Source organism: Haliaeetus albicilla, chromosome 13, assembly GCF_947461875.1.
Source record: "Haliaeetus albicilla chromosome 13, bHalAlb1.1, whole genome shotgun sequence".
NCBI classification, from domain to species: Eukaryota; Metazoa; Chordata; class Aves; order Accipitriformes; family Accipitridae; genus Haliaeetus; species Haliaeetus albicilla.
Window position 1 is genome coordinate 24,272,603 of NC_091495.1, and position 26,301 is coordinate 24,298,903.

Below are 26,301 nucleotides of genomic sequence, written 5' to 3' on the forward strand. Positions count from 1 at the left end.
CTGAAACCACAACAACACATTATACAACAGGGTAACTAGCCAATATTTATTCCCTTACTCAAACTCGAATTTTATTATCAGCTGCTCTTGTTCAGTTGGGCAGGGCATAACCAAAGACTGTGGAAGGCTTAACCTGCCTCTCAATTATGGTAGTTCAATGATAAATGCAAAGTTTTAATTCCTATTAAATTGTGCATCAAGCAGAAGATCCATAAGATGCTTTGAAATGTGAATTTAACCTGTCAACATAACTATTCTTCTGCATACTTTGGTATGAATTCTTCAGTATGGCACAGCTCCAAACTTTCTAAAAGATGTTATGAACTACACATACTTATCTAGGACTCCTTCCTTTAGAAAGGCTCTAGTCATGATCTGCAGCACTGTCTCCAGGGCAGTTCGAAGATAAATCTTCAGAGTCTACAGCATAAGCAGAGAAAAAGTGAGTAATTCCAGGTCAAAGGAGGGAAAAAAAAAGTTGCTAGAATTATTTGAAGAATCCATGTAAAGCAGATTAAATAGAATTCAAGAAGGTTTGCAAGTTATTAATTCCAAACTTTGCTTTAAAAAAGTGAACACCAATTCTACCCACTTTGGTGCAGTGAAACTGGATAGTGTTCTGTTTCAGAAACACCTGCAACCTTTCACAGCTTTTTATGGTACTAGTTTTAATATCTGAATTTTGTTTTCTCAAAACAAAATTAATACGAATACCATTTCAAATAAATTCCAGTATTGTTGGTTGTTGGGGGTTTTTTTGTACATGTAAACATCTAAAAATTGGTTTATAATCAAAATGTGCAAAATTTTGTGCAAAAACAGCAGCCTGGAAGGAAAACTTGCTATGTAGATCTAACAGACTGTAGTAAGAGAAACATAAAGGATGTATTGTACTGTTTGAGTCTAGCTGCATAAGCAAAGTAAAACACAAGACAGGTTTACTCTCACCTTCATAGGTTGTTCCACACCAAATGCAGTAGAAGTGTTCTTCTCTCAAATAGGCAGTCAGGATGTGTAGCTTTTCTGATACCTAGAGATATGTACAGGTATGCAATGATCTGGGGCTCATGTGACATAAAACAGTTTGAGCTACTAGCTTTGCTAAAATAGATTGTTTAACCTTTTGCTATGAAAAAACTACACAATACTGTAGCTCAGTAAGGCATGAAGTTTCCCAAATTTGTAGCATAGGGCACAGGAATTCATGATCTCTGGCAAGTTAATGGCTGTTGTTTGCTCATCCTTCTTTCCGGCTAAGCAACCTGTACTGAAAAGAGAGCTAAAAATATTACCTAGCTACCTTAATTCAAGTATATGATATTTTTAGTGGAATTTTTCACACCTAATCTCTGCAAAACAAACACATAAGGCTAACAACAGCTGTGGAATCTAGTTCTCAAAAAAACGTGAATTTTCAGTGTCCATCTTGAGATAATCTGTGAAGCATTTTCAGAAATTACTTAGTGATTCTAAAATTCAGCCTCAGACATGAGATGAGGCATCCCAAATTAAAACTCAAAAGCAAATAACTTTGATCAAACATGTGATCTTGCGTATCTTGGCTAAGACACAAAAATGTTTAGAATTTAATTTCTAGGCTACTTTTTCCAAAGATCAGCTTCAAAACAGATGAGCAATAATCAGTGGTTTAATGTTTTATATTTTATGGTGTAACTGCTATAAAAATCACTGCTTTAAGATTGCTAAGAGGCCATTCACTACAGCTTGGAAAATGACAGGTATACATATATCCTTTATACATGTGTGTATGTATACATACATACTTTTAAAAGGAATATTAAATTTAATTCTGAATCAAGCCATTAATTTAGTTACAGAGCTTACGCTTCTGTCTGAGCTTGTGCATTCATCTTCCTCGTCTTCCTCATCCTTCTTGTCTTCCTCTTCAGGTTCTAGCCAAAACCAAGTCTCCTTGGGAACATCAATATCCTTAAATAATGAAGGATTTAAATGAAAATTATCTGTCTTTGTAGGTTTTCTTGTAAGATGCTGGATAGAAACAATTTCTAATAGGTGAGATGTTAGGTTTTAAAACTTTCCTGTGTAGTATAACCAAGAATAACTAAAGCTGTAGTGGGAAACTAAGTTCAGTGGTCCCCAAGAAGGATTATTCACTTTTTTTGAAACAAGTAAATGCATGCTGACATTAGGTTCTATTCCATATATATTCAGTATGTTTAAGGCTACACAGCAACATAATCTCACACCAAGGCTGTGAAGAGATACCCTTTTTATCAGTTGAAGACATACTGCCCCAAGTTATTTTACCAAGAGATCACACAGTGATTCCTAATCCACCTCAGGTAAAGTTAAAGGAAGAAGAGTCAACAAAGATGATCTAAGCTAATTCAGCCAACTTTGAAGCAGATTAAGGAGCATCAAACAATCTCAGTAGAACTTGTGGGGTGGTATTAACGTCTAACAGGTTAATAGAGAAAAGAAAAATACCTGAAGTTTTCAAGTGGCAAAAATCTATAGTAGTTGACTGCTATTACCCATGTTACTCCTTGCAGGTGGAAGATACTTTGTTTGGGGTTTGTTTTTTTGTTTAAACACTTCTTTGGTGAACCTGTTGATTCCATCAATGATGATCCCCATCCTTGGAGATACTCAAGAGCTGTCTGGACATGGTCCTGGACAACCTGCTTTAGGTACCCCTGCTTGAGCAGGAAGGTTGGACAAGATGACCTTCAGAGTCCCTTCCAATGTCAGGCATTCTGTGATGATGCTGCTCCCTCACTTGAGGCAAAAAGCACTATCATTTAGGACAACCTGACAGTGTCTACTGAAAGATATGCAAACAGCTAAAAAGTAACCACAAGAATGCAGGAGCAAAACCAGGTAAGCTCTGATGACTCAAATTAACACAGGGCCTCACATAAGTTACCATGAGGTTGGTGTACACCTTCAAATACTTTAACAGTGCAAGCATATATCTTGAATCATTTTAAGAGGACTGAAGTGTTGCCAAACATCAAGGCTAGTAATCCCCACAATTTCAGAGAACTTCCAAGAATTGAATCATTACTTTGTTTGTAGCCTTCCTTCCAACCCCCCAAAATACAGGTCTCACTTTTTGCATATCTAATTGCTGGCAGGCCCTCTGGCTTTTTCTGAGGTCCCCTTCCATCTTGCGTTCTTCTTGTTTGTTTTTGAATCTTATTCTGTTAAGAAAAAGTTGATGGATAAAACAAGCAGGTAGACAAACAGTGAGATGCATTATAGTGTACAGCTTTTCTAAAATAGAAAATATAAGATTCTAATTCTCTCAGCCCAGGACAACACTGAAGTTAAGAAATCCTTCTGACATGTTTCTGTGGGAGCACACATATACTTCTTAGGAATTATACCTTCAAGACAGTGCTTTTTTTTTTGATCACACTACTCTGAATGCTGTTTCTTCATCAGGATTTCATAAGACATCAAAACAGCAGTTAACTAAACATCTGCAAAAGACACAGCCTTTCCTAGGCTTTCCTTCTCCACATATAACAAGTAAATCAGGAGAAAATAAAACCAATAAAACCTAAACAAGTTTACCCTGATTTTTAAAACCATTGTAGCAACATTGCCCAGGATTATCTGTGGATTTTACACTAAAGATGACATAGTTCTCTGATTTAGAAAGCTGCAAATTACTTAAGAAAAGTTAGTATGTATATTGTTTGCATTATTAACATTTACAAAAATAAATGATACAGCACACGCTTTTATCATGACAATGTTCATCTGCTTTTGCTTTAGAACTGAGAAACAATTACTCCGTATTTCAACTCTTACCTCTCAGTCAAAACATTCAGAAACAGTAACACATTAAAAGAATAACCAAACTTAAAACATAAAAAGAATCATTGTTTAGATATTGCTTGGAATATCAGTTACATCATTTTACCTGAACTGATCTGCTGCTTGTTCATTTGCTTGTTTTTTCATATGGAGTTTTTGTCTATAGTTTTCCAGTTTTTCTTCAGCTTTTCGCTTTTTTAGTTCCTCATGACCAAGCCCACTTCTGCCTATGTAAGTTCAAAAGATGAATGTAAGCAGTTGAGAAGCTTGATATGCAACTAAGTAAATTAGGAAATATCACAAACCTCTTTTTATGTTCAGAGGAATAGGTTCAACAATACCCTCTCCTGTAAGGGAAAAAATAGGTCAATTTAAGAAATCAGGTCTTTCTAAAACTATGATTTGTGCAGTATATTCAAGTAAGCAAGCTGCTTTTTGCCATTAAATATGTACATTTTCTTGTGATTTTGTTCCTTGGAAGTTGAAAAATCCCACATCAATGTACATTTAGTGCAGTACAAATGACCCAGCTGAACTGGAACTCCCTCTCTTTTTTGGCTTGTCTTCTGGATTGCTATATACTTTTTTAGGACACTACCCAACTGAAAGGAAATGGTGTTGACTTGACAGGGGTAACATACTCGTGATGAAGACTGCTTTGTTACAGCCTTCTGTAGCATTTTTCATTCTAGAATCTCACAGCTCGACAAAGATGAAGAAGAAAAAGAATCTGTCTGGGCCAGTTCATTTGCTAATTGTGTGCTAGAGACATGCTGAACTGGCACAGCAATTATCGATACCTTTTTTTACGGATTTTACTTCATCTATTAAGGCTTCATAAGGGTAGGCCAGCGTGCACCATTTCTTCTTCAGAACCCAACTATAAATTCGAAGAGAGGGGTTTCCTTTTTTTGGAACACTATTAGCTTTGCAAGACCATCAAAAGATCCGTAATGCAATTCCTGTAGGCATGCACATACGGAGGTGCATTTACTGAGCAGAAAGTACTAGTACTGCTGCTTCCCTTGCATCTCGCAATAGCCCACACCATTTTTATTTCAGTTTTAGAGATTTGCTCTCATCTTTTGTTCTGCCAAAACACATTCACAGTTCAGTTACGCTAGGGCTCTCAGGGAGGCATTTACTGACCCTGTCTACAAATGAAGTGGCAGGTATAGTCTGTAAAATGCAAAGGTACACCGAATGCATTTAAAAGACTTGTAGATACGGTGCTTAGGGACACGGTTTAGTTGATGGCTGGACTTGATAATCTTAAAGATCTTTTCCAACCTAAATAATTCTACGATCTACGAATATAGGCACACACTTCCAGACAGCGACAAGCTTACCGCTTTTGCCAAGGGCCTGGCCGCTCTTGTAGCCCATCTTCTGGAGCAAAGCAAAGCCTTTGTTCTCAGTGCCCAATGCACTTTTCAATACCAGGTCGCGTCTCTCTTTTTCTTCTTCTTTTATACTCTTTTGTCTGTTCTTCTCATTGGCTTCTTTTTGCTTTTCTTCCTTCTGAATAGTTTCCTTCATTCGCCTCATCATGGGCAAGCCTGGCCTTACATCCTGTCTAAGAGTTAATAATTCCAGCAAATATTAGCACTCTTTTTTTTCCCAGTTTACAACCACGTAAGAGGCAAAAAAAAAAAGAGCCACCTACTTACTTAATAAATAAATCAGACATGTAGTCTTCCTCTTCATCTTCCTCCATGTTTAGCACGCACGCCCTGTTCCGACCCCTCTCCTATAAACACAGCCAACACGCTTTATCACGCGTTTTATTTCTCTGCAGGTTACCCGAAACGCAGAACCCGCTTTCAAGCGCAGAAACTGTTGCCGCTCAGGCCTGCCGCCCTCGGTACGCGGCCGGCGGCTGAAGGACGAAAACCCGTGAATGCGGCGGGTCCCGGCGGCGGACCGGGCCGCCCCCTCCCTCGCCCGGGCCGCCCGCGCCAGCCTTCACGACCGCACAGCGCCTTTTTCCGGGCTCCGCTACCGCCGGCGGCCGCGACGCCTCTCAACCCCCGGCAGCCTTCGTCCGCGGCCAAGGCGCCCGCGAGGCCGCCGCGGGGGGGGGAGGGGCAGCGCAGCCGAGGGAACCCGCGCGCCCACCCGGCTCCCTTCGGCCGGGCCCGGCCCGCTCAGTGGCGCCTGCGCGCGGCCGTCCCCGCCCGCCGGCGCCTGCGCGCCTCCCGCTTCCTGCTGCGCGGGCGCAGGTGCCTCCGCGCTGCCGAGGTGCGTCGGGGCCGGCGGCCGGGCCTGGGGGCGAAGCCGCTCCTGTCCTCCGCGCGGGTTCCTTCTCTCCCTGCCAGCCGGACCAGGGCACGGTGGGGGGGTTGAAGCAGCCAAGCCCGCCGGCGATGGCCCGGGGGCGGGGGGCGCCTCGCTGTGCGGGCCGGGGCGGCGCGGGCGCGGCGAGTGAGGGGGCGCGTGCGGCGGAGCGTGAGCGCGTCGTCCTTCCCCGCCTCCCGGGGGCCGCGGCCGCGTTGTAACGCCTCGCGCATCCCGGAGCTGGCAGGACGCGGCCGCCGCACGGTGGGAGCGTAACGCGCGCGTCGTGGCCGTCAACGGCGGAGGGCGGTGCCGGCCCGGCCCGGCCCGGCCCGTGGGGCTGCGGTCGAGCGGGCCCGTGGGTCCGCGCTTCCCCTCCGCGGCGCGGCTCGGCTCGGTGCCGCTGCCTCCGGCTGCCCCGAGCGGAGAGGCGGCGGCGTGTGCGTGCGGGGTACGCGTGTGTGCACACCTGGAGGGGGCTGTGTGTCTGTGTACGGAAGGCAGCACGCCTCTGGCTGTTCCTTAGCGTTCTTCCTTTGCTGAGGAATTGGGGTATAGCTAGCGCTGTAATGCGGTCTTGGGGGATGACTTCCTGAGGGGTTTTTGAATCAGGCAAGATGCGCGGGGGGGGTGCTGCAGCTTGTTAAAGTCACCGGTACGGGTAGAAGGACCCAGGCACAAAAGCCTTTTCACCTGATGTGGTTCTTCAGGAGGATGTTACTTCTCCTAAACCTGTCCTTTTTTCAGCTTTCTCAGTTAGCCCAGCGAAGCGCGTGCGTGATGAAGATCTAAATAGTTGATTTAGATACAGAAAAATAGCTGGAGAATAGAAAGGAACTCTAGTACATCGGAACGTTTTATAATCTCTGTAATGCTTCATCATAATGTACTGGATGCTAGTTGACTTTGGTAGGCTTTTGCTCTGCATCCTGTGGGAGATAACAGGGTATTTATTACATGTAACTTGCACAGTAAGACCCAGCCCTCACCAGAATCAGTAGAACTTGGTAGTTTTTTCACTGAATTTTGGAGCAAACCTTTGGCCGATGTAGGTGAGCTTTGGATTGCCTGCCTGCACAGCTGTATGTTAGATTGAGTCTTCAGTTATCTGAATATTCCTGTAATTGTATCCAATCCCTCACAGCTGAACGTATGTGCAGATCTGGTTGCTCAGAGATTGTGTTTCCTAAATTTAGATGAAGAGGTAAGGGAGTGTGTGGAAAGCATATAAGGGGGTTCATGGCTCTAAAGGCCAGGGGAAAATTAAAACTTTTATCTGAGGAGGAAAAGGAGTAATCAGCTGTGCTGTCATATGGTACTCCTGTGCTGTGGGGGTGTGACAAGCAGTGTAGACCTCTGGGATGAGATCCAAAGAATCATAGTGCTGTCATTCATTGCATTTCTCTCTGCTCTCATGTAAAGGTGTTTTGAGGTGATATGTCTGTGCATTAGTGGCAGGCAATACCTCCTCAATTATTTATAACTTAAAGAAAAAAAAGTGCCAGAAGATGTCTTTGGAGGTGTCGGGGGAGGGCTGTATGTGCTTCCATATGTAGCTCTTCCACCTTTGCTGATCTGTCACTGGAGACATATGCAGTGAAAAATACTTTAATGCAAAGTACCAAAGAGCAGGGAGCAAGCTTAGTATTACAGACATTGTGATGCTTCAGTTTCATCAGCACCAAATCATTAAGGTGAATTTAGAACCGTAATACAGTTGTAGTATTAATATGTCACTCTTTACTACTGTCTAATCTGGGGACTATTAAAAAAATTTAAATTATTTAATTTAAATCATTTCATTTGACTTCAAGAATTGGTTGGATTTGTCCATGAATGAGGAAGCAGCTGTGAGCACTTGAGAGCATGAGTGGAACTGTGCAGCTGTCAAAAGATGATGTCTTACATAATACTCCTTAGTTGCTTTACTTTTTCTTTTCCGCCTGAGATCCTAGTTTCAGCATCACTGCATTCAGGTTTTGGGTTGGGTTTGTTCACTTTTTGGGTTTCTTTTTGCTGAAGATGGTTGACTTAATTTTGTGATTTTTAGATAAGTTTTGTTTTTTTCTGTCTGTTCTGCATTAAGCAGCTACACTTTGTTTAAACGTGGTTTGCTAAGGTTAAGTTGTCTGCAGAGTGTTTGCTTACACTGATAGTGTGCTTTTGGTAGTGCTTTGTTGCTACCCCCCATTCGCTGTTTGAGCAGGATCTCCAGTGTTTGGTGTGTAGTGTTTTGCCTCTTGGGGAGACTTGCAGTCATTTTGTTGCTGCTTGTATTCCAGGCTGTCACACATAAGGCTTGCTGGGTTTCAGAGGGCTTATTTGTCCAGTGCTTCAAGCAAGGCTAGTGGGATCTGGGAAGTCTTACGTCAGTGATGCCAAATGCTGTCACTGTTCCTGCCTCTTTCGAATATGTAATGAGTGGAAATTCCTGCTTGTGATAGGGTCATCTCCTTCCACCTTGTCTGTTCAAGGTGTTGAGAATGTGGCTGCGTTTGTGACCCAGCTTTGGGAGTGTGGTCAAGGGTCTTGATTAGGGACAATCCTTATTCTGTTTTATGTAAGAGGAGACGGTGAAATGACTCCTTTACCTCTTTTGTGTGGCTTTTTTTTTTTCTTTAAACAGGGACTTATAGCACCCTGAAGTTGCCTGTAGGTGCTCTTTTTACAATTAACACCTTTGTTCCCTGAAATACTGACAGATGTACTCAGTTGTAAATATGTGAGTAGTTTTTATGTGGGACTGCTTAGCTGACAAGTCTAAGCAGGCTGGAACCGTGATACTGTAATCTATAGATTTCATCTTCATATTTTCATTTGATTTTCAAAGCTTTGTACTATTATACTATACTTTATACTAATACTTACATTTTTATTTTAGAGTTGCTTCAGGAATTTACAATAAAACCAGAATTTAACCAGGTATGGAGCTGGCTCATAGTTTGTTACTGAACGAGGAAGCATTAGCTCAAATCACAGAAGCAAAGAGACCAGTCTTTATCTTTGAGTGGTTAAGATTTTTGGATAAAGTGCTGGTAGCTGCTAACAAGGTAATTTAATGGTTGTTTTTCCTTTATTTCTAAAACATTTGTATTAATTTCATGCTACAGAGGGTTAAGAGGTAATGGCCAGGTGATAACAGTATGACTTCAGATTCAGCCTGAAGAGCCTCTGTGTTAGTTTGTAGCTTTTAAGTATTTAATTGTAGGCGGTCAGTGTGACTCAGTTATATAACACGTAGCTTGGTTTGAGTTCTTCATTGTCATAAATATTTGGAAGGCAAAACCTTCCCTCCCAGTGTAGGGATTCTTGATGGTAAAGAGAATTAAAAGATGTTCTAGGCAGGTATTACTGTATTTTTAGTAAGTGTTTTTTAAAAAGTAAAAATTAAATAGGGTGCCAGCTAATTCTGAGCATTTAGCATCTGTCTCTGCTATTATTGAATGTATCTCAAATCTCTGTGAGATAAGCAATTTGCTGAATAACATGCCAGTGGGAGTGATATAAGATTTACTTCAATCTCTTGTAGGTTTTTCTGGGTGTTGGAGGCAAGACACGGGATTAAAGACTTTTCTTATTTGTTTTTGGTCCATTAACAGACAGATGTCAAGGAAAAACAGAAGAAACTTGTAGAACAGCTAACAGGACTGATCAACAGTTCCCCTGGGCCACCTACGCGAAAACTACTAGCAAAAAATCTTGCTGCTCTCTACAGCATTGGAGACACATTTACTGTTTTTCAGACGCTTGACAAGTGTAATGACATCATCAAGAGCAAAGATGATACTGCAGCCTACCTGCCCACAAAACTGTATGTTTACTATTATTAGGGAAAGGTGAATGATTTTTAAGCAAAGTGGTCCTAGATAGTACAGAAGAATCTGCCTAAGTGCACATTATGTTTACTTATATTTTGCATGCTTATGTGCAGTTTACATGTGCTTGATATAGCAAGAGAAAAGAGCAAGATTGAGATTGTGGAGGGCAAGACTCAAAAGGTGACAGACGCGTACATGGCTACCTGAAAGTGAGATGCTTTCCTCTAGGCAAGGGATTATCTTATGTTTCTTCACATGCTTATATCATGGAAAGGATAACAGTTGATGAAGTAATGCAACGAAGAAATTCCACCAGTGGGATTATTGCTGGTTGCGCTCAGGTACCCCATTTAAGATGGAACCTGCAGATTGTCAAACAAGAGCATTAGCTATCATCCCAAGCAGAAATGCAGGCTGGGCGATGAGTGGATTGAGAGCAGCCCTGCAGAGAAGGACTTGGGGGTGTTAGTGGATGAAAAACTGAGAATGAGCCACCAATGTGTGCTCACAGTCCAGAAGGCCAATCGTGTCCTGGGCTGCATCAAAAGAAGTGTGGCCAGCAGGTTGAGGGAGGTGATTCTGCCCCTCTACTCTGCTCTTGTGAGACTCCACTTGGAGTACTGTGTTCAGCTGTGGGGCGCCCAGCGTAAGAAAGACATGGACCTGTTGCAGCGAGTCCAGAGGAGGGCCACGAAGATGATCAGGGGGCTGGAGCACCTCCCCTGTGAGGACAGGCTGAGAGAGTTGAGGTTGTTTAGCCTGGAGAAGAGAAGGCTCCAGAGAGACCTTATGGCGGGCTTACAGTACTTAAAGGGGGCCTACAGGAAAGATGGAGAGGGTCTCTTTATGAGGGAGTGTAGTGATAGGACGGGGAGTAATGGCTTTAAACTGAAAGAGGATAGATTTAGATTAGATGTAAGCAAGAGGTTCTTTACTGTGAGGGTGGTGAGACACTGGAACAGGTTGCCCAGAGAGGTTGTGGATGCCCCCTCCCTGGAAGTGTTCAAGGCGAGGTTGGATGGGGCTTTGAGCAACCTGGTCTAGTGGAAGGTGTCCCTACCCATGGCAGGGGGGTTGGAACTAGACGATCTTTTAAGTTCCCTTCCAACCCAAACCATTCTATGATTCTATGATCTATGCCCAGAGAATTGTAACCAAATGTTCAAGTTTTTTTTCCCCATCAAATGTAGCCTGTTTATATTCCCCTACTGTGATATACTGGACAAGTCATTCAGAGTGTGTATACTTGGATGTGTGTGTGATCTGATCCAGTTCATCTTTACTTATAGGAGCAGTCTTACTGGTAGGAATTTGGTTAATGCCACAAATAGCTTCTGCTGAAACTGTTTTTACTACTTTCTCACACATACTGCTTCATATGTTCACAGTATCTAGTGAACCCCAATTTGGGCTTGCCTTCAGACATTATCATAACAATGGGATTTAACAATAAAATCTGAAATAGTCATCATTTGGGCAGATGCTGTCCTCCTTTTATTTGAAGCTGTTGCAACTGTGTGAGGAACTTGTGTAAGTGGAAAGGGTTTTGTGGTATAACATGCCCTGAAACTTATACTGCTCACTCAAGCGGTAGTCCAGAAAGTTTTTTTTACTGTGTGATTTCAAACTTCAGTTTTTGGTGTTTCTGTAGAAGAATTGTGTAGGAGACATGCGCATTAAGGGGTAGGCTGTAATGAGTTTGTAACAAATAGCTTTGCTAAGAAGTTATTTACCCAAGAATTGCAGGTTTTAAAAAAAGCTTTGTTCCATTGTGATGAAAAAGTGCAAGTTTTCACAAGCTGCTTCTGTGACTGTCCTGAAGCAATTTGTGCATATAACTGCAGTACAGCGTTCCTTAAACTATTCCTTATCTCAGATGGTAAGAGAAGGAAAACGTGTATATAACTGTTTATGGATCCAGTGATTTTCACAGCACCTATAAAATACATAAATTATTGCATAACACAAGAAAATTTAAGTTCTTTGGCTTGAAAAGAAAACCATCATTCAGTAGCTACAAAAATGTGTCAGGATATATTAAAGGATAAGGGTTATCTTTCACGTGCTTGGGAAAGAGACAGTTTATTGAAACACAAACCCCTAATCTTGCTGAGACTTCAGCATACACTTATCTTCTCTGGAATTGTCCACTTTGTATGTAGATCCTGTAATAATACCTGTTCAAATACATTTGTGTTCTTAGAAGCTAGTAACTTTTCTGTTACTTTTTTTTTTGTAAACAAAAAAATGATTTAAATGCACAGTGTTAAACAGCCAGTATAACTAGTTGATAATGAATATTTTTATTCATCAATGATGTTTAAAACATAACATTTCTATTTAAGTATTTGTCTTCATTTAGATAACAGAAGAAGGATACACAGATTTATGTCTTGTTTCATAGGGCTGCTGTGGCATGTGTTGGAGCATTTTATGAAAAAATGGGCAGAATGCTGGGTAGTTCTTTTCCGGAAACAGTGAATAATCTTTTAAAGTCTCTGAAGAGTGCAGAGGTAAGTTTCAGATTATTTTGTGTATGTGGTCTCGATTCCATTTAAACTGAAACCTGCTTCCTCCACAGGTGTTTGCCAAAATGCCTGGATTTTTAGCCTTCTACCTAGAAAAATGCAAATCACTTACATAGTTAGTATCAAGCTAAACATGTGCATGTATTTTTACTGCAGAGAGTTTAGAGTTTTGTCATATGAATATTATATTAGTTGCTTCATAGCGGCATCAGTAATTAAAATTGCAAAATGGTTGTATGTACCATTTCTAACTACTGTGTTAGTATTTCTGCTCGGGTACCCTGAATTAAATTCAGTTGTTTAAAAATTATTAATAACAACTTAAGTTTTTCAACAAAGATGTTACTCTGCATGTGGGCAGGATACATTGTGCCCTGAAAAGAGTGTGTCATAATACTGAGAGAATGTGTCCTGGGCTGTCAGTGGGTCTGATTTGATGTAAATAGCTCTGGGATATTTTTGTTTGTTTGTTTTTGTTTTATAAAATCTATGACAAGTTGGAAGGAGTACTGATTGTGTGGATCTTGTCCTGGCAGCTGTTTTCTTTGGCTGTGTTGTCATACCTGTGTGATTTTTTTATTTTTTTTTTTATTTTTTTTTTTTTATTTGTGTGTGTGCCCTCCAACTGTAAGTACCAGCCTGTGTGCAGGTATAGTAGGAAGCTGTTGACTACTTGGGCTTCCTGTTCCCTCTCATCAACTGTTTTTCCTTTTTGCCCAAAGGCTGCAGCAGATAAATGGTGAGGCAGGACAAGCATCTTGTCTAGGGTCAATTTATTGGATTGCCTGGGCTCATCTTCATTTATGTGACAACTGAGGCAGTTTTAGTAAAGCTGTGTATAGTGCTTACTGCTATCTAAAACAGACTAGGTGTTGGTTTTATATGACTTCAGTGACCTATATGATCAATGTTTCAAAAAATATTCCTGCATGGAAGCAGGAAAATGCAGAATTATGCACCTGGTTCTTGATATAAGTACTGTGTCCACATTTTTGTATAAATGTGTTTTGTGTGTGTGCAGTCTCAGGGCCGCAGTGAAATTCTGATGAGTTTACGGAAAGTCCTAAATGGACTTGGAGGAGCAGCAGCTTCTTGTCACCGTGATATTTATAAGAATGCCCGATCTCTGTTGACGGATAGATCTATGGCTGTACGATGCGCAGTGGCTAAGGTGGGTGTGTTTCTCACCAGTCCTAGAAATTCTTGTGCTGTGACTGTGAAGTACCTGCAGTTGAACTGTGACCTGTTGTTTATGATAGGAAATTTGGTAATTACTTGGGCAAGGTAAGTCCTTACTAGTTTACACTAAAGACTCAGACATTTGACTTATTTTCTGTAAATGAAGGTACTGTAATACTGTCTTCCCCAATTGTAAACAAATACGGGATAGGAACATGTTAGCTGTGAGCCTCAGTGGGAGAGGATTTTGATAACATAGTTCTTTTGTTGTGCTTTTCTCTTTCAATTTTTATTTATGTTTTAACCTATTCCATGAGTCTTCTGATTGTTTACTCAGCTAAGTTATTGGGTAAATGGGAGAGTGTGTGTGTGTAAATTAACTCTTAAGATATTCATATTAAAGTATTTGCTGAATAAACCTGATAATTACACTGATACTTAGATAAAAGGTAAGAATGGTCTCCGTTGCTGCTCAGCAAGTCTTTTTTTCCTACAGTGTCTGCTGGAATTACAGAATGAAGCAGTGTTTATGTGGACAGCTGAACTAGAGAATGTTGCAACACTGTGCTTTAAAGCTCTGGAAAACTCAAATTATGGTGTGCGAGTTGCAGTGTCAAAGCTTTTGGGCACGGTCATGGCTACAGCACTGATACCGAAACAAGCAACAGGTACAAGTCCTTCTGGATTCTATTTCCAAGCAGACAAATTGCACCTTCACTACTGTGTTACATGAGTGTTGCATGATACATTGTTGTTCTGGTAGATAGAAGCTTGTTGGTGGATTGTTTGGTTTTATAAACTGTAAGCTAAAAGAGTGCAGAATCCCTGTTGTAGTTGTACAAAGAAAGAGCAATCAAACTATCAAAAGTCGCCTGGGAAAAGTAGCTTATTTTTTAGGCATGAAAACAAGATGTTATCTGAAATGTTGGCTAGATTTATGTTTGCAAGACAGTTTTGAACTTGTAAGTCTGGTTTCATGATCATTGCTTGTATTGGTTGGAACTTTGGGATTAAATGATTACTTTTCCTTTTGCAAAAGTGATGCGACAGAATGTGAAGAGAGCCACACTTGAGGAGGTCTTGGAGCTCATGGCCACAGGATTTCTGCGAGGAGGATCGGGTTTTCTAAAGAGTGGTGGAGAGATGTTAAAAGTAGGAGGATCTGTCAATAGGGAAGTGCGAGTTGGTGTTACCCAGGTTTGTCATAAGCTGTAATGTGTTTTTTTTTTTTTAAATAAAGTAACATTTATACATAACTGTAACTTTTGTAGTAGGAAAAATACACACTTCTGCTCTTTATTTGTTTGTGAGTTAATTTACAAGTCTAGTTTGACTTGCCTGTTTTGAGAAATGTACATGCAGTGTCATTCACCTAAGCTACTTCCGTTACTGATGTGCAGTAACAATAGATTAAAATATGTGCTAAGGAAAGCTTATTTGATCAGTGTATATTAGGTGGGATTAACTTGAAAAAATATTTGAAAACTTAATATGCTAAAGACTTTAGCTCCATATTTAAATTTTATTTCTTTTTAGAGAGGACACACTGTTGTCCTTTAGTGTGTGCTGGCTCTTTTTTCAGCTGCTGGATAAAGTTTGCAGCCCTGATTTTTCTTCTCTCCATATGTCTGTCTTGAGTAAGTGAAATCTGCTGTATGTGGAGCTCCACTTGTCTGATAGAGAAAGGTGGCAGCAGCATCTCTTCAAATTCCGGCATTCTCACTCTGACATACATTTCAGTATGCTGCAGTAACTCACCAGAATCCAGATTTTTTGATTGTAGAGTTGTCGTGGTTTAACGTGGTTTTTGTGCAACCCTTTTACTTTTCTCAGCCTTTTTCAGGTGAACTTGGCAAAAATGCCTGGTCTTCATTGTGAATTAGAACACATTCATGTTGCTGTTGTTATTGACATTATGTTCTTAAAATTTTTAGAGACACACACACTTAGAGCAATGGATTGGGTTTTCTTGCTGTCATCGAGAGTATTTTGTGCTTCACAGTATATGTAGTAGTACAGGAGCTACTCTTGGCCCTGGAAACAGTTTAGCTTCAGCGACAAAGACTTGGCTAATGGATTGATTCATCCTGCTTAGCCTCGTTAGGGTTGCTTATTACTAACTGGTATTGCTACTGTACTGCATTATGCATTAGTATAACTGTAGTCTTTAGTCTTCAGTGACTGCACGTAGTCTTTTGTTTCTGTTTTAATTGGATCTGTATGTAACTTCTGAATTTGCAGGCGTACGTTGTCTTTGTTACAACATTAGGAGGTCAGTGGTTGGAGCGCAACTTTGCTACGTTTTTGTCTCATGTACTTGATCTGGTCTCCCATCCTCGTGCAACTCAGACCCATGTGGAAGCAGTTTACTCTCGAAGATGCGTGTCCTTTATCCTGAGAGCAACTGTGGGCAGCTTACTTGGGGAGAAAGCACAGATTGCAGCTGCGAAAGATATATGTCAAGCTATTGGTAAACAAATGAAGGCAGTGGGTGAGAACTGTTTTTCTTTATTTGAGACAAGTTGAAAGTTACTGTCATTATACTGGGTCAGCTGTTTCTCAGCTTTCTTCTACTGTGAGGAATAATTTTGTTGTTACGGTAAAAGAAAATTCAGCTGCTTTCTGTTTGAAAGACGATATCCAAAATGTAAGTTCTACTTGAAAAGTGATTGTGTCAAACTGGCTTGTTATCCAGTGATGGCTTTTGACATTGCATTTGCTTAGAATGGAAGTAGGGAAAAAAGTGTGCATTTGCAATCTATCTTGGGGTAGATTATATTGAAAGTCACGCAGAGTTCTTTACTACCAGTGTTGACGATCGTGTAGATCAGGATCTTGTAGTTGTGTATCCCCCATTAATACCCATACTGATATCCAATTGGATTTTACAGGTGACAAATAAAGATGTAATCTGAAGACTAGAATTAGAGAAGATAAATGTGGCCCCCTTTGCAGGACTTTGCAGAATATATAATCACTAAGAGGACTGACAAAACTGTGTTGGCATTTGTTTCTTAGGAAATTAGTTAATTCAAGCTGGAGATGGAGAAAGTAAACTGGAATTGCACAACAATGCATTTACCAAACATCTGTTTCTTCTCCCTTTTTGCTGCCATCTAATTTGAGTTTAAAGTAATGTTTAACATATGGAAATGGAGTTGATTTTGAAACTTTTGCAGGTTCTTCTCATAACTATTTTTTGATAGGGTAGGTGTGGAATCTTAAAAGCATTCTGACTATAATAAGTATTACTTCCAGGAAAATAAGTCTATTGGAAATGCTACTTCTGAGATAAAACAGTTGCAGAAATTCTTCCTCCTGCCACCTTGTCAAAGCTGCAGGAAATTCCATTATGTATTTGGATGTTCGGAAGAACTGTTTCATTTATTGAGCATTTCTGATGAATTTGATAATAAATTCGAAGGATTTTTAATTGGTGATGATTGCTTCCCTTCATGTAAGGGGGACAATTTTCTAAATTTGTACTGTAGTAGACATATAAACATTAAGCTGGTACTAAAGTCCCTTTTCTTTGAAATGACAGTTGCTGCTTTTGGGTTACTGTGTAGGAGAAGGAACATACAGAGGGATCTAGGATCTTAATTGGGTAACTTTAAGGTGATTAGAGGTTGTGATTAATTATTTAGTAAAGGTCTGCGGTTTTTTGTTTGTTTGTTCCATATATATGTGTGCAAATTTATATGCAGAATGCAGATATGTCAAGATTATATTTTTAGTTACTGTGTATAGATAAAATACAGTGTATATGTGTACATTTGCTTTTGCTATGTTATCCTATTAGTCCTACCTCTTAGTGCATTGCCATCCATAGTAACTGCTGGGCATCTGTTTTTCATGGTCTTTGAATGATTGTGTTTGGCTGATAGCTGTTGTCCTGGTTTCGGCTGTGATAGAGGTAATTTTCTGCTTAGTAGCTGGTACAGTGCTGTGTTTTAGATTTAATGTGAGAATAATGTTGATAGCACACTGATATTTTAGTTGTTGCTAAGTAGCACTTATCCTAAGTTAAGGATTTTTCAGTTTCCCATGCTCTGCCAGCAAGCAGGTGTACAAGAAGCTGGGAGGGAGCACAGCCAGGACAGCTGACCTGAACTAGCCAAAGGGATATTCCATAACATAGAACGTCATGCTCAGTATCTAAACTGGGGGGACTTGGCTGGGAGGGGTGGATTGCTGCTCGGGCATTGGTCAGCAGGTGGTGAGCAATTGCATTGTGCATCTCATTTTGTCTTGGTTGTTTTGGGTTTTTTTTTGTTATATTCCTTTTCATTACAATTCATATTATTATATTATTATTGTTAGTATTATATTTTATTTTAGTTATTAAATTGTTCTTACCTCAACCCATGAGTTACTTTACACCCCCCACCCCCCCCCCAAATTCTTCTCCCCATCCCACTGGGAGGGGAGGAAGTGAGCGAGCAGCTGCATGGTGCCTAGTTGCTGGCAGGGGTTAAACCATGACAGCTGTAAAACTATTTCTCTTCAGAATGTGTTTGCTTTGTGAGTTCACACTATGACCAAGCTTGTGGTTTTGTTTCAATACAGGGTTGATGTCAAAACTATGTTAAGGTGTGATTCAAATGGTAGGTAAGCAAGATACTTCAAGATACTTTTTGTTTCCTTTTCTGCAGAAGCAGTTGTGAATGATGCTAACAGTGAAAATAAATCAGGAGCTGCTGATGTAGCTGCAAGCCAGCATGTAATGGTGTGTGCCCTCCAGGAACTGGGTAGTCTGGTTCAGAGCCTGAATGCCACTGCATCTCCTCTTATTCAAGAACCCTCTATTGGTATGCAATAAATTTAGATAGATTAAATGAGACATTTGAGCAATGAATATGAAATATCATTAAATCTATTTAAATAATAAATTAATATGTAAGAAATAAATTGATGAAACTGGCACTCCCTGTAGTACTCCAGGTAGCTACATTTGTCCAGCTCATTGTGTTTAGTACGCTAACTTTAGTTCAAGTTTGACAAAGTATTAAGCAACTATTTTGATCAAAGTCTGCCTGAAGCTCTTTTTTAGGGTGACTAAAGTTGTAAAGTTGTAATTTTTAGCATTGATTTTTTTTTTTCTGATAATGGTTTTATAGGAAATACATTGTTTTGCTATATAAGGTCTGAAATATTTGTTCCTGGAAAGCTGTATTGCATTCAGATACCAAATTTCTGTGGGGAGGTTAAGAGTATTTTGACGAGATGAAGCTGTGGATAGTCACATTATAAAAAGCTAGTTATCTGGCTTAAGTTGACTGGTGTTTATGTGGGACTTTCCTCTTGTTTGTTTTAATCAACATTTATACTGTAGTGTTGCAGTTTGAAGTTTTTTTCTGTTTGTGGATGCCTGTGCTTTTTCCAATGGAAGTGCAAGCTCCTTTAAACATTTCATTATGTAGATTGTTGTCACGATGCACATGACATTCTTCTCGTACTGATTTTGCTCCAACTATGTGGTAGGGAAGACTGTGCTCATATTTATACCTTCTGACTGCTGTGCCCCATGAGAACAGAGTGCACTGTATCTCAGTGTTATTTTTGCTAGCTGCTGTGAAGTAAGCAGGTAGAAGTTGTTTACCAGCTACAGAGAAAGCAAGAGATAAGGCAGCAGTAGGGACTTTGAAGTAAGAGTTTGCAAAGTTAGAGATCTGGACTAAGGAAGGTGTAGGTGTGGAGACAGATTGTACTGAAGACTTCACAGTTAGAAAGCAGGATTAGCTAGGCATGGCGGTTTGGAAAGTGTAGAAGTATGGTAACTTGGTGCAGGGGAGACAGCGCTGTGTCAAAAGCAGAGTACAGCGGTCAGTGACATCTACGGCATGTGCTTGTCTACAATGTGAAGCAAAACCAAAGATCAGTCTGACTGTTGCTCTGTTATTGGCAATCTGTGTAAAAGATGGGCAGAGTAGGAATCGTCTCATCCAGTACCTGTTCCCTTTATAGGGTTACTGCCTCTTTTCAGTTGTTCAAGTAGTAGAAGTCAGTGCTATGTCTCTGGCAGCTCCAGCTTTGCTGGTAAAACCTGATGTGGAGCAGCATAATGCTAATAACACTTCTGTCTTTCCTTAAAGAAAAAGGCGAAGTCATAAAATTCAAGTACTCTAATTCTAGCTTTCTTAACTTTCATGTTGCCTGTCTAGTATTGATTCAGTTTACTTGTCTATGTATATTAAAAAGCGCATCATAACTTTAAGATTGTAAACTCTCTCTTCTGTAGGTCTGTTGGAGACAGTAACTTCAGTTCTTCTTCATCCCAGCATGGCTGCTCGGCTTGCTGCCGCATGGTGCTTGCGGTGTGTAGCTGTGGCATTGCCTTTTCAGTTGACTCCATTTTTAGATAGATGTGCAGAAAGACTCAACAATCTGAAGACCTCCCCTGAAGCTGTTAGTGGCTACAGTTTTGCAATGGCTGCTTTGTTAGGTGGTGTGCATCAGTGTCCCTTAGGTATTCCTCACGCCAAAGGAAAGGTGAGATAATGAGTTTCAGCTGTGAGTGTACTAAAAGGTACCTTTTTATCTAGAAGTAATAGCTTTGCAAAGTGTGTGACATGGTAACAAGTTAAAGCATTATTGAAATTGAACTTGTTCCTAGCAAGAGAACAATGGCCAAAGTATGTGTTTGTAGTATTTCAGTTGCAATATTTACCAGCTTTTTTTCCCCTTTCTTTCAAATTTGCATTCTTTTTTGGCATATTAATGAATAATTGCTGAAGAGAATATTACTGTCTGTATTGTCATACACAAAACACTAATCATCTGCATGAAATGTAATGTGCATTCATTCTTTATGGAAGGTCAATTTAAATTATTTGAGAACATGTTTATATGTAGTCTGTAAGGGTGGATGTGTAGCAGTAGCTTGCAGTGGCTTAAGTTATATTTTTAAAATCCTTTTGTTTTTGTCATTGGTGCAGATGGTGGTCAGTATTGCTGAGGATCTGTTACGAACTGCTGCACAAAACAGCAGACTCTCCTTGCAGCGAACTCAAGCTGGATGGCTTTTACTTGGAGCACTTATGACTTTAGGTTTGTAAGAACAGTTGCTTTTTGTTTTATTTTACTGCTTGTCCAACATTTCTGATTATCCACCGTGGCAAATGGTCTCTACATATAATCAGTCCAGTATCTAGCACAAGAGTATTTATGCCAAGGGAAACGGAGTGTTAGTGCATTTATTTCAGCACTGTTGTTTATGCTGGGGAGAAGTAAAATATTAGTGTTTACGTAAGCTGAAGGATAGTAGAAGGTGTCACACCTAAAAAAAAATTCTGCTCTGTTTTTAGAAACCCAGCCTTTAGTCATACTGTGAGAAGGGCAAAATTGCCCATAGTCTTCCTTCCTGAATACTGCGGTGCAGAAGAAATGAACTGTAAATAAAACTTAACGAGCATTCCAACAGGTTGCATGTGTGCCTCTGGATAGGCAACAGTACTGATTAGAAGTGTTACCAGTTTAAAATGCCATTCAGTTGTATTTAAAAAAAAGCCAGCCTTATGTTCATATCTGCTATCAAAGAAATATCAGAAGCTGTATTTTGAAAAGTTTTAGGTATACTCTTTAATTTTGCAGCACTAGTGGGGTTTTTTGGTTTGTTTTTTTTTATACCGGAAAATATGATAGAGTTCTGATGCATTCTGCAGTATTTTGATCTCTCAGCAAATACCATTTTTTGTTTCATCTTGCTTCTCTAAATTGTCTGTCTTTTTTGCCAGCTTATTGTCATGTTTTTCTAACAGAGTAGCCCTATTTTGGTTGTCCTTCTCCAATATATATTTAATGTGCTTGCCCTGGATCTTCTGGAACTTTTTCAGAAGTTTTCTTTAAACTTGACCATTAAACTAGTTACATAATCAGTAACTGTCAGTTATTTTTATGCTCATTTTATGAACAAGTTAGGATAGGCTAAAGAGCTTGCCTTCAAAATAGTAGTATAAAAAAATTAGAAGTCAGAATAAAAAGATAGTAAAAAGACAGTTGGCAGTGGTTACGTATTACATGACAATGTATAGAATTGCCTATTTCCTATTTTTAGTACTGATATCAACAAACAGACTTACCTATACTATTTATTTGTCACACTTTCAACCTACAAATAAGAAAGAATTTCCTTTGTTTTTCTTTGTTCAAGTAGGGAGAAAAGGAAGGGAAGTGAAACAAGAGAAAAATAGCTTAAAGACCAAAAGCCTTCACGGCAGATTTTTCACACTTAGTTAAATACAAGTTTTTATTATACTGTCACTTTATGTTTTTTGCATAGGTCCTTCCGTTGTTCGGTATCATCTGCCTAAGATGTTATTGCTATGGCGAAACGTGTTTCCACGTTCTCTGAAGGAGTTGGAAGCAGAGAAGGCAAGAGGAGATTCTTTTACCTGGCAAGTAACACTGGAAGGTCGCGCTGGAGCTCTGTGCGGTAAGAATTTCAAACTTCAACATTACAAGTGTGCAGTAAACCAAAACATGATCCCAAGTATTACAGAGAGAACTCTCATAACTTCCCTGCTTTCTTTGAAAATGAGTACAATGTGTCAGATTTTCATCAATGTCACCTGGTTTTGGCATATGGTTTTATGAACATGTCACACAGTCTTTCAATAAACATTTTTAGTTGCTGCTTTTTTGATATTATCTTAGGATCTGTATCTTGCTCATGCTTTATACTTGTTTGTTTCAGTAAAATTTTAATTTAAACTATTTTGTTATTAGCTATGAGAAGTTTTGTTGCTCACTGTCCTGAGCTCCTTACTGAGGATGTAATCAGGAAATTGATGACACCCATAGAATGTGCCATGACAATGATGTCGCAGTAAGTAGGCAGTTTTTGCTCTTTATTCACTCCTGTCTTTTCCTAGACCTGAAATACTAGAACTAATTTGTTTTAATTTGCATTCTGACCTAGTACTGTGCTGTTGCTGCTTGTCCATGTTGAAAAAAACTTATATGAGCATTGTATTTATGGTCATTAGCTTTGTAAAAGTATATTATGGCATAGCCTGTGCTGAAGGGCCTACCGTGGTAACTTTTAACTGTGTTTTGGATTTCCAGTTCAGTGAGCTTTTGAATTCGTGGTTTGCTTATCCTTGTGCAAGAAATGAGAAGACTAAGATATCGGTATACTAGATGTTAATCAATAAACTCTCCTTTTATGGAATGTACTAATGAAAAGGCTTTAAAAGTTTTGCAGAATAAAAGAGAAACCACAGTTTTGGGGTCGGTTTTGTGGTTTGGTTTACACCGCCCCCCACCCCCAAATGCCTGAATTACAATAGGAGTTTCTGAGCAGGAGGTACATGTCTCTGATTTACAGCAGTGTGTGGGGTTTTTTGTGGTGGGTTTTTTTTTTTCTTTTAAAAAGTTTGCTCCAAACAATTACCTCTGAAAATGTACTGATAATTGAGTAGTTTTGCTCAGAGTAGTTCTCTGAACATTGTTTTCTTGTATTGGCTAGAGCCATACCTTGTGAAAAGAAATCTGAAAATACTCTTTTCAGTAGCTGCAATATTTCTGACTATCTCTTTTTCTATTTTGATTCTATAGCATTCCATCAGTAATTAAAGCCCATGGAGCTCATCTCAAAGCTAGTGCAGCTATGGTCCGTTTAAGACTTTATGATATATTGGCTTTATTACCTCCGAAGACATATGAAGGTACATAAATTTTTAACAATTTTTATTAAAGTAAAATTCTGCTTACTCCTTTTGATGTATTTTTGGTGCTTGCCTTTGAAGCAGATAGAAGATTCAAACTAGAATCCTAGGAATCTCCAAGAGTCTTGTACTGTATTCCTCATCTTCTGTATGTTGTCTTGGCAGTAGAACTACGGAGCATAAATATTAGAGTAACACTTAGAGTACAAAAGTTAGAGTCCCACTTATAGGATTGAGAGGTATGGAGATCATGTTCTGAAATCCAATTTAAGTGGTTTATGTTACTGTTACTTAAAAGATAGAGAACATTACTTCTTAGCGTACTCAAAGGGCAGATGTGAGAATGAAGATTTAGTTTTGGTTGCTGGTATTTTATTCTTTTTTAACCTGACCTGATCTATTAGACAGATTTATGCTATTATTATTAAATTGCCAGGCACTGTCACATGACCTGACACGATCTGACAGATTAGCTTTTTGGTTTTTGTTTGGTTTTGTTCATTCATTACATTTACATGATCATGTGGATGAGCAAAATTTTGCAAAATCTGGATTGTCATCCTGGAAGGGATGGCCCAGTCTGTTGTTTAGAACACTGATTTGGAATTGGGAGCCCAGGGTTTTGTTTGAAGCCTTGCTCTCAACTCTAGTCTTGTCAGGTTTACTTCTCTGTTTGGTACGTGTAAAATCGAGGTAATGGTTTATGCTTTGATTTGTAACTTCTGGTCGCTAGCTGAACTGTTTTGGGTAAGAAGCAGCAATGATTCTTTTTAATGTCCATCCTTTCAGGATCATTTAATGCACTTCTTCGAGAGTTGGTAGCAGAATTTACTTTGACAGACAACTCTGCTAATACAACCACATCACTCCTAAGATCTCTTTGTCATTATGATGATAGTGTTCTTCTTGGCTCTTGGCTGCAGGAAACAGATCATAAGTCAATTGAAGACCAGGTAATAAAAAGCTAGAAGAATAATGAATTATCTGCACTATCTGTCTGTGTGATGTGGGGGGGGGGGGGAGAAGCCTTTTAAAACTAAAGCTTCATGCCTTGTTTTTAGTCTTATTTCAGAGGTTTGTTAGATGTAAGTCCTTCTATCTACAGTGTACTGTTTTGATTAAAAACTGCCTACAGCTGAGATACAAATTGCATAACCCTACTCATATGGTTGTGGTTAGTGAACTAACCTAATTTCTTTAAAATAAAACAACACTCCCTGCCTCCCACCCCCCACTCCCTGATCTTCCTAGTCTAGCAGTTGTTCTCTTATATATTTTTTTTGAACCAGGAGTAATGTAAGTTCCACTTAAAATGTTTTATAATGAAACTGCTGTAAAAAAAAAAGCAGTATTGCAAATGGTGTTACAGCAAAACAAGATTTAACTGGTTTTATAGGTGTAGTATGCAATCCGACATTTCATTTGGAAGTGCTGACACAACTTTGTTGGCATTATAAGGAATTTGCTGCATTTCTAAAAAAGGTGAATCTTTGAAACAGGAATTAAAAATTTAAAAAAGCAAGCAAGTATTGCTGGGGTGGGGGGGTCTCTCTTAATAAAATTTTTCAGATCAACTGGTAATGTTGATCCAGTTAATCATTTTTCATATGGCCCTTGCAGAAGAAATGTAGCGTAGGGAACAATTTGTTAATGTTAAATAGTTTAGGAAACTATCTGTTAATACCCTTCTCTTTTCTTTCCTAATTTGTGATGACTAGGAAGGGGCTGGCTGCCTCTTTGCAAGCCTATTACCCTCATATATTTCAGGATTTAATGACATGGAGAAAAAAATGTTTGTCCATCTGGGTATACACACCAACCTATTTCTGTCTTCATAATTCTGTTCTAATTTTTGATTTCCCAGTGAACTGTATTCCCTAGACAGCTGACTGTTAGGATCACTTGCTGAACTGTACCATCATAAACTTTGCAACATAGCTTCTGAGAAATTTCTTGGTGTAAGAAGGCGGGAGCTGAAAATGCCTCTTTGCCACAGCCTATCTAATAACGGCAAGGTTTCTCAGAAGGCAGCTGTCTTGACTGAGCAGATCCAAAACCCAAGACTGATACCAAGTGTGAGAACCCAATGGGAAACTGTTGTTTCAGAGGAAAGATCAGCATGTCAAAGTGAAAAAAGGATTTTATAAACTTCCCTTGTTTGTTGTGGTGGACATAGTAGACTTCCAGTTCAGTCTTCAATCCACAGAGCTTTCTGGGACACGCCTCTCCCCATGCCCCTTCCTCCCCCCCAGCCCGCCCTTTGTTTAACCTCTAACCTGTAAAAGTGCCAGTGTTGGTAACTGAGGCCCTGCAGTGCATCACAGGATTCTCTTGTGCTTGGTCACATTTTATTTTTTAGTGATATGGAGGTTTCAACAGATGTTTTCTCTGTTTTCTGGCCTTTTAAGAATACAGAGCTACTCAATTCTAATTTTATTTCATGATTAAATAATTAACAAGTTATGAAAATAAGTTTTCTTCAGAGAAAATAGATGATTGTTTAATTGTGTTTCCTGAAAGAGTGATGGTTAGGAAGTATTTTCATGATGATAGGAATGTTAGTAATTTTAGTACTGTTTCTAAATCTTTCTGTGTAGGAAATCACTACAGCCAAAACTGATTGTTTAGTATACTTTATTGTAACTCAATGCTCAGAGAGTGAATGAATAACCTTTTTTCTGAAATGTCACTTCGTAGCCAGTGATTGAGAAGCTACTATTTGTACCAGAATTAATCTGCTTTTCTCTAACTTCCATCTCTTACTACCAGGAGTGATAGTTTATGCATTTATCCAGCTGTTAACTGCTTTGGCCCTCGGGAATTTAGCTGTCCCTGTAAATGCTAGTGTGCATATGCATGGGGACACCATAGTTGCATTCAGGTGTTTGTAAGCTTTGTTGTTGTTCTAAGATACTGTCATGGTTTAACCTCAGCCAGCAACTAAGCACCACGCAGCCGCTCGCTCACTTCCCCCCCACCCAGTGGGATGGGGGAGAAAATCGGGAAAAGAAGTAAAACTCCTGG

General features: G+C 39.6%; 2 protein-coding genes across 8 annotated transcripts in view; one reads left to right on the plus strand and one right to left on the minus strand.

Moving 5' to 3' along the window:
- Positions 1–5,973, minus strand: part of GPATCH11 (G-patch domain containing 11) — a 10,949-nt gene extending 4,976 nt beyond the window's left edge. For 2 of the 3 annotated variants that reach the window (XM_069800521.1, XM_009925021.2), the window contains exons 1-8: positions 5,478–5,851; positions 5,157–5,383; positions 4,113–4,154; positions 3,914–4,034; positions 3,095–3,185; positions 1,846–1,950; positions 949–1,030; positions 335–420 (exon numbers count right to left, since the gene is read on the minus strand). In XM_069800521.1, the coding sequence (XP_069656622.1) occupies positions 365–420; positions 949–1,030; positions 1,846–1,950; positions 3,095–3,185; positions 3,914–4,034; positions 4,113–4,154; positions 5,157–5,383; positions 5,478–5,524 (771 nt within the window). In that variant the 5' untranslated portion in view covers positions 5,525–5,851 and the 3' untranslated portion in view covers positions 335–364. Of the gene's footprint in view, positions 1–334; positions 421–948; positions 1,031–1,845; positions 1,951–3,094; positions 3,186–3,913; positions 4,035–4,112; positions 4,155–5,156; positions 5,384–5,477; positions 5,852–5,925 lie in introns of those variants that run through there. The other variant, XM_069800520.1, reaches the window with a different exon arrangement.
- The window catches only part of HEATR5B (HEAT repeat containing 5B), a 61,230-nt gene continuing 40,872 nt past the window's right edge, over positions 5,944–26,301 (plus strand). For 2 of the 5 annotated variants that reach the window (XM_069800504.1, XM_069800508.1), the window contains exons 1-15: positions 5,944–6,048; positions 8,966–9,134; positions 9,684–9,895; positions 12,307–12,415; positions 13,452–13,601; positions 14,106–14,277; positions 14,649–14,806; positions 15,851–16,100; positions 18,265–18,420; positions 19,851–20,101; positions 20,548–20,659; positions 21,891–22,043; positions 22,337–22,436; positions 23,168–23,277; positions 24,067–24,230. In XM_069800504.1, the coding sequence (XP_069656605.1) occupies positions 9,009–9,134; positions 9,684–9,895; positions 12,307–12,415; positions 13,452–13,601; positions 14,106–14,277; positions 14,649–14,806; positions 15,851–16,100; positions 18,265–18,420; positions 19,851–20,101; positions 20,548–20,659; positions 21,891–22,043; positions 22,337–22,436; positions 23,168–23,277; positions 24,067–24,230 (2,223 nt within the window). In that variant the 5' untranslated portion in view covers positions 5,944–6,048; positions 8,966–9,008. Of the gene's footprint in view, positions 6,049–6,119; positions 6,141–6,329; positions 6,349–6,571; positions 7,779–8,965; positions 9,135–9,683; positions 9,896–12,306; positions 12,416–13,451; positions 13,602–14,105; positions 14,278–14,648; positions 14,807–15,850; positions 16,101–18,264; positions 18,421–19,850; positions 20,102–20,547; positions 20,660–21,890; positions 22,044–22,336; positions 22,437–23,167; positions 23,278–24,066; positions 24,231–26,301 lie in introns of those variants that run through there. The other 3 variants (XM_069800505.1, XM_069800507.1, XM_069800506.1) reach the window with 3 other exon arrangements.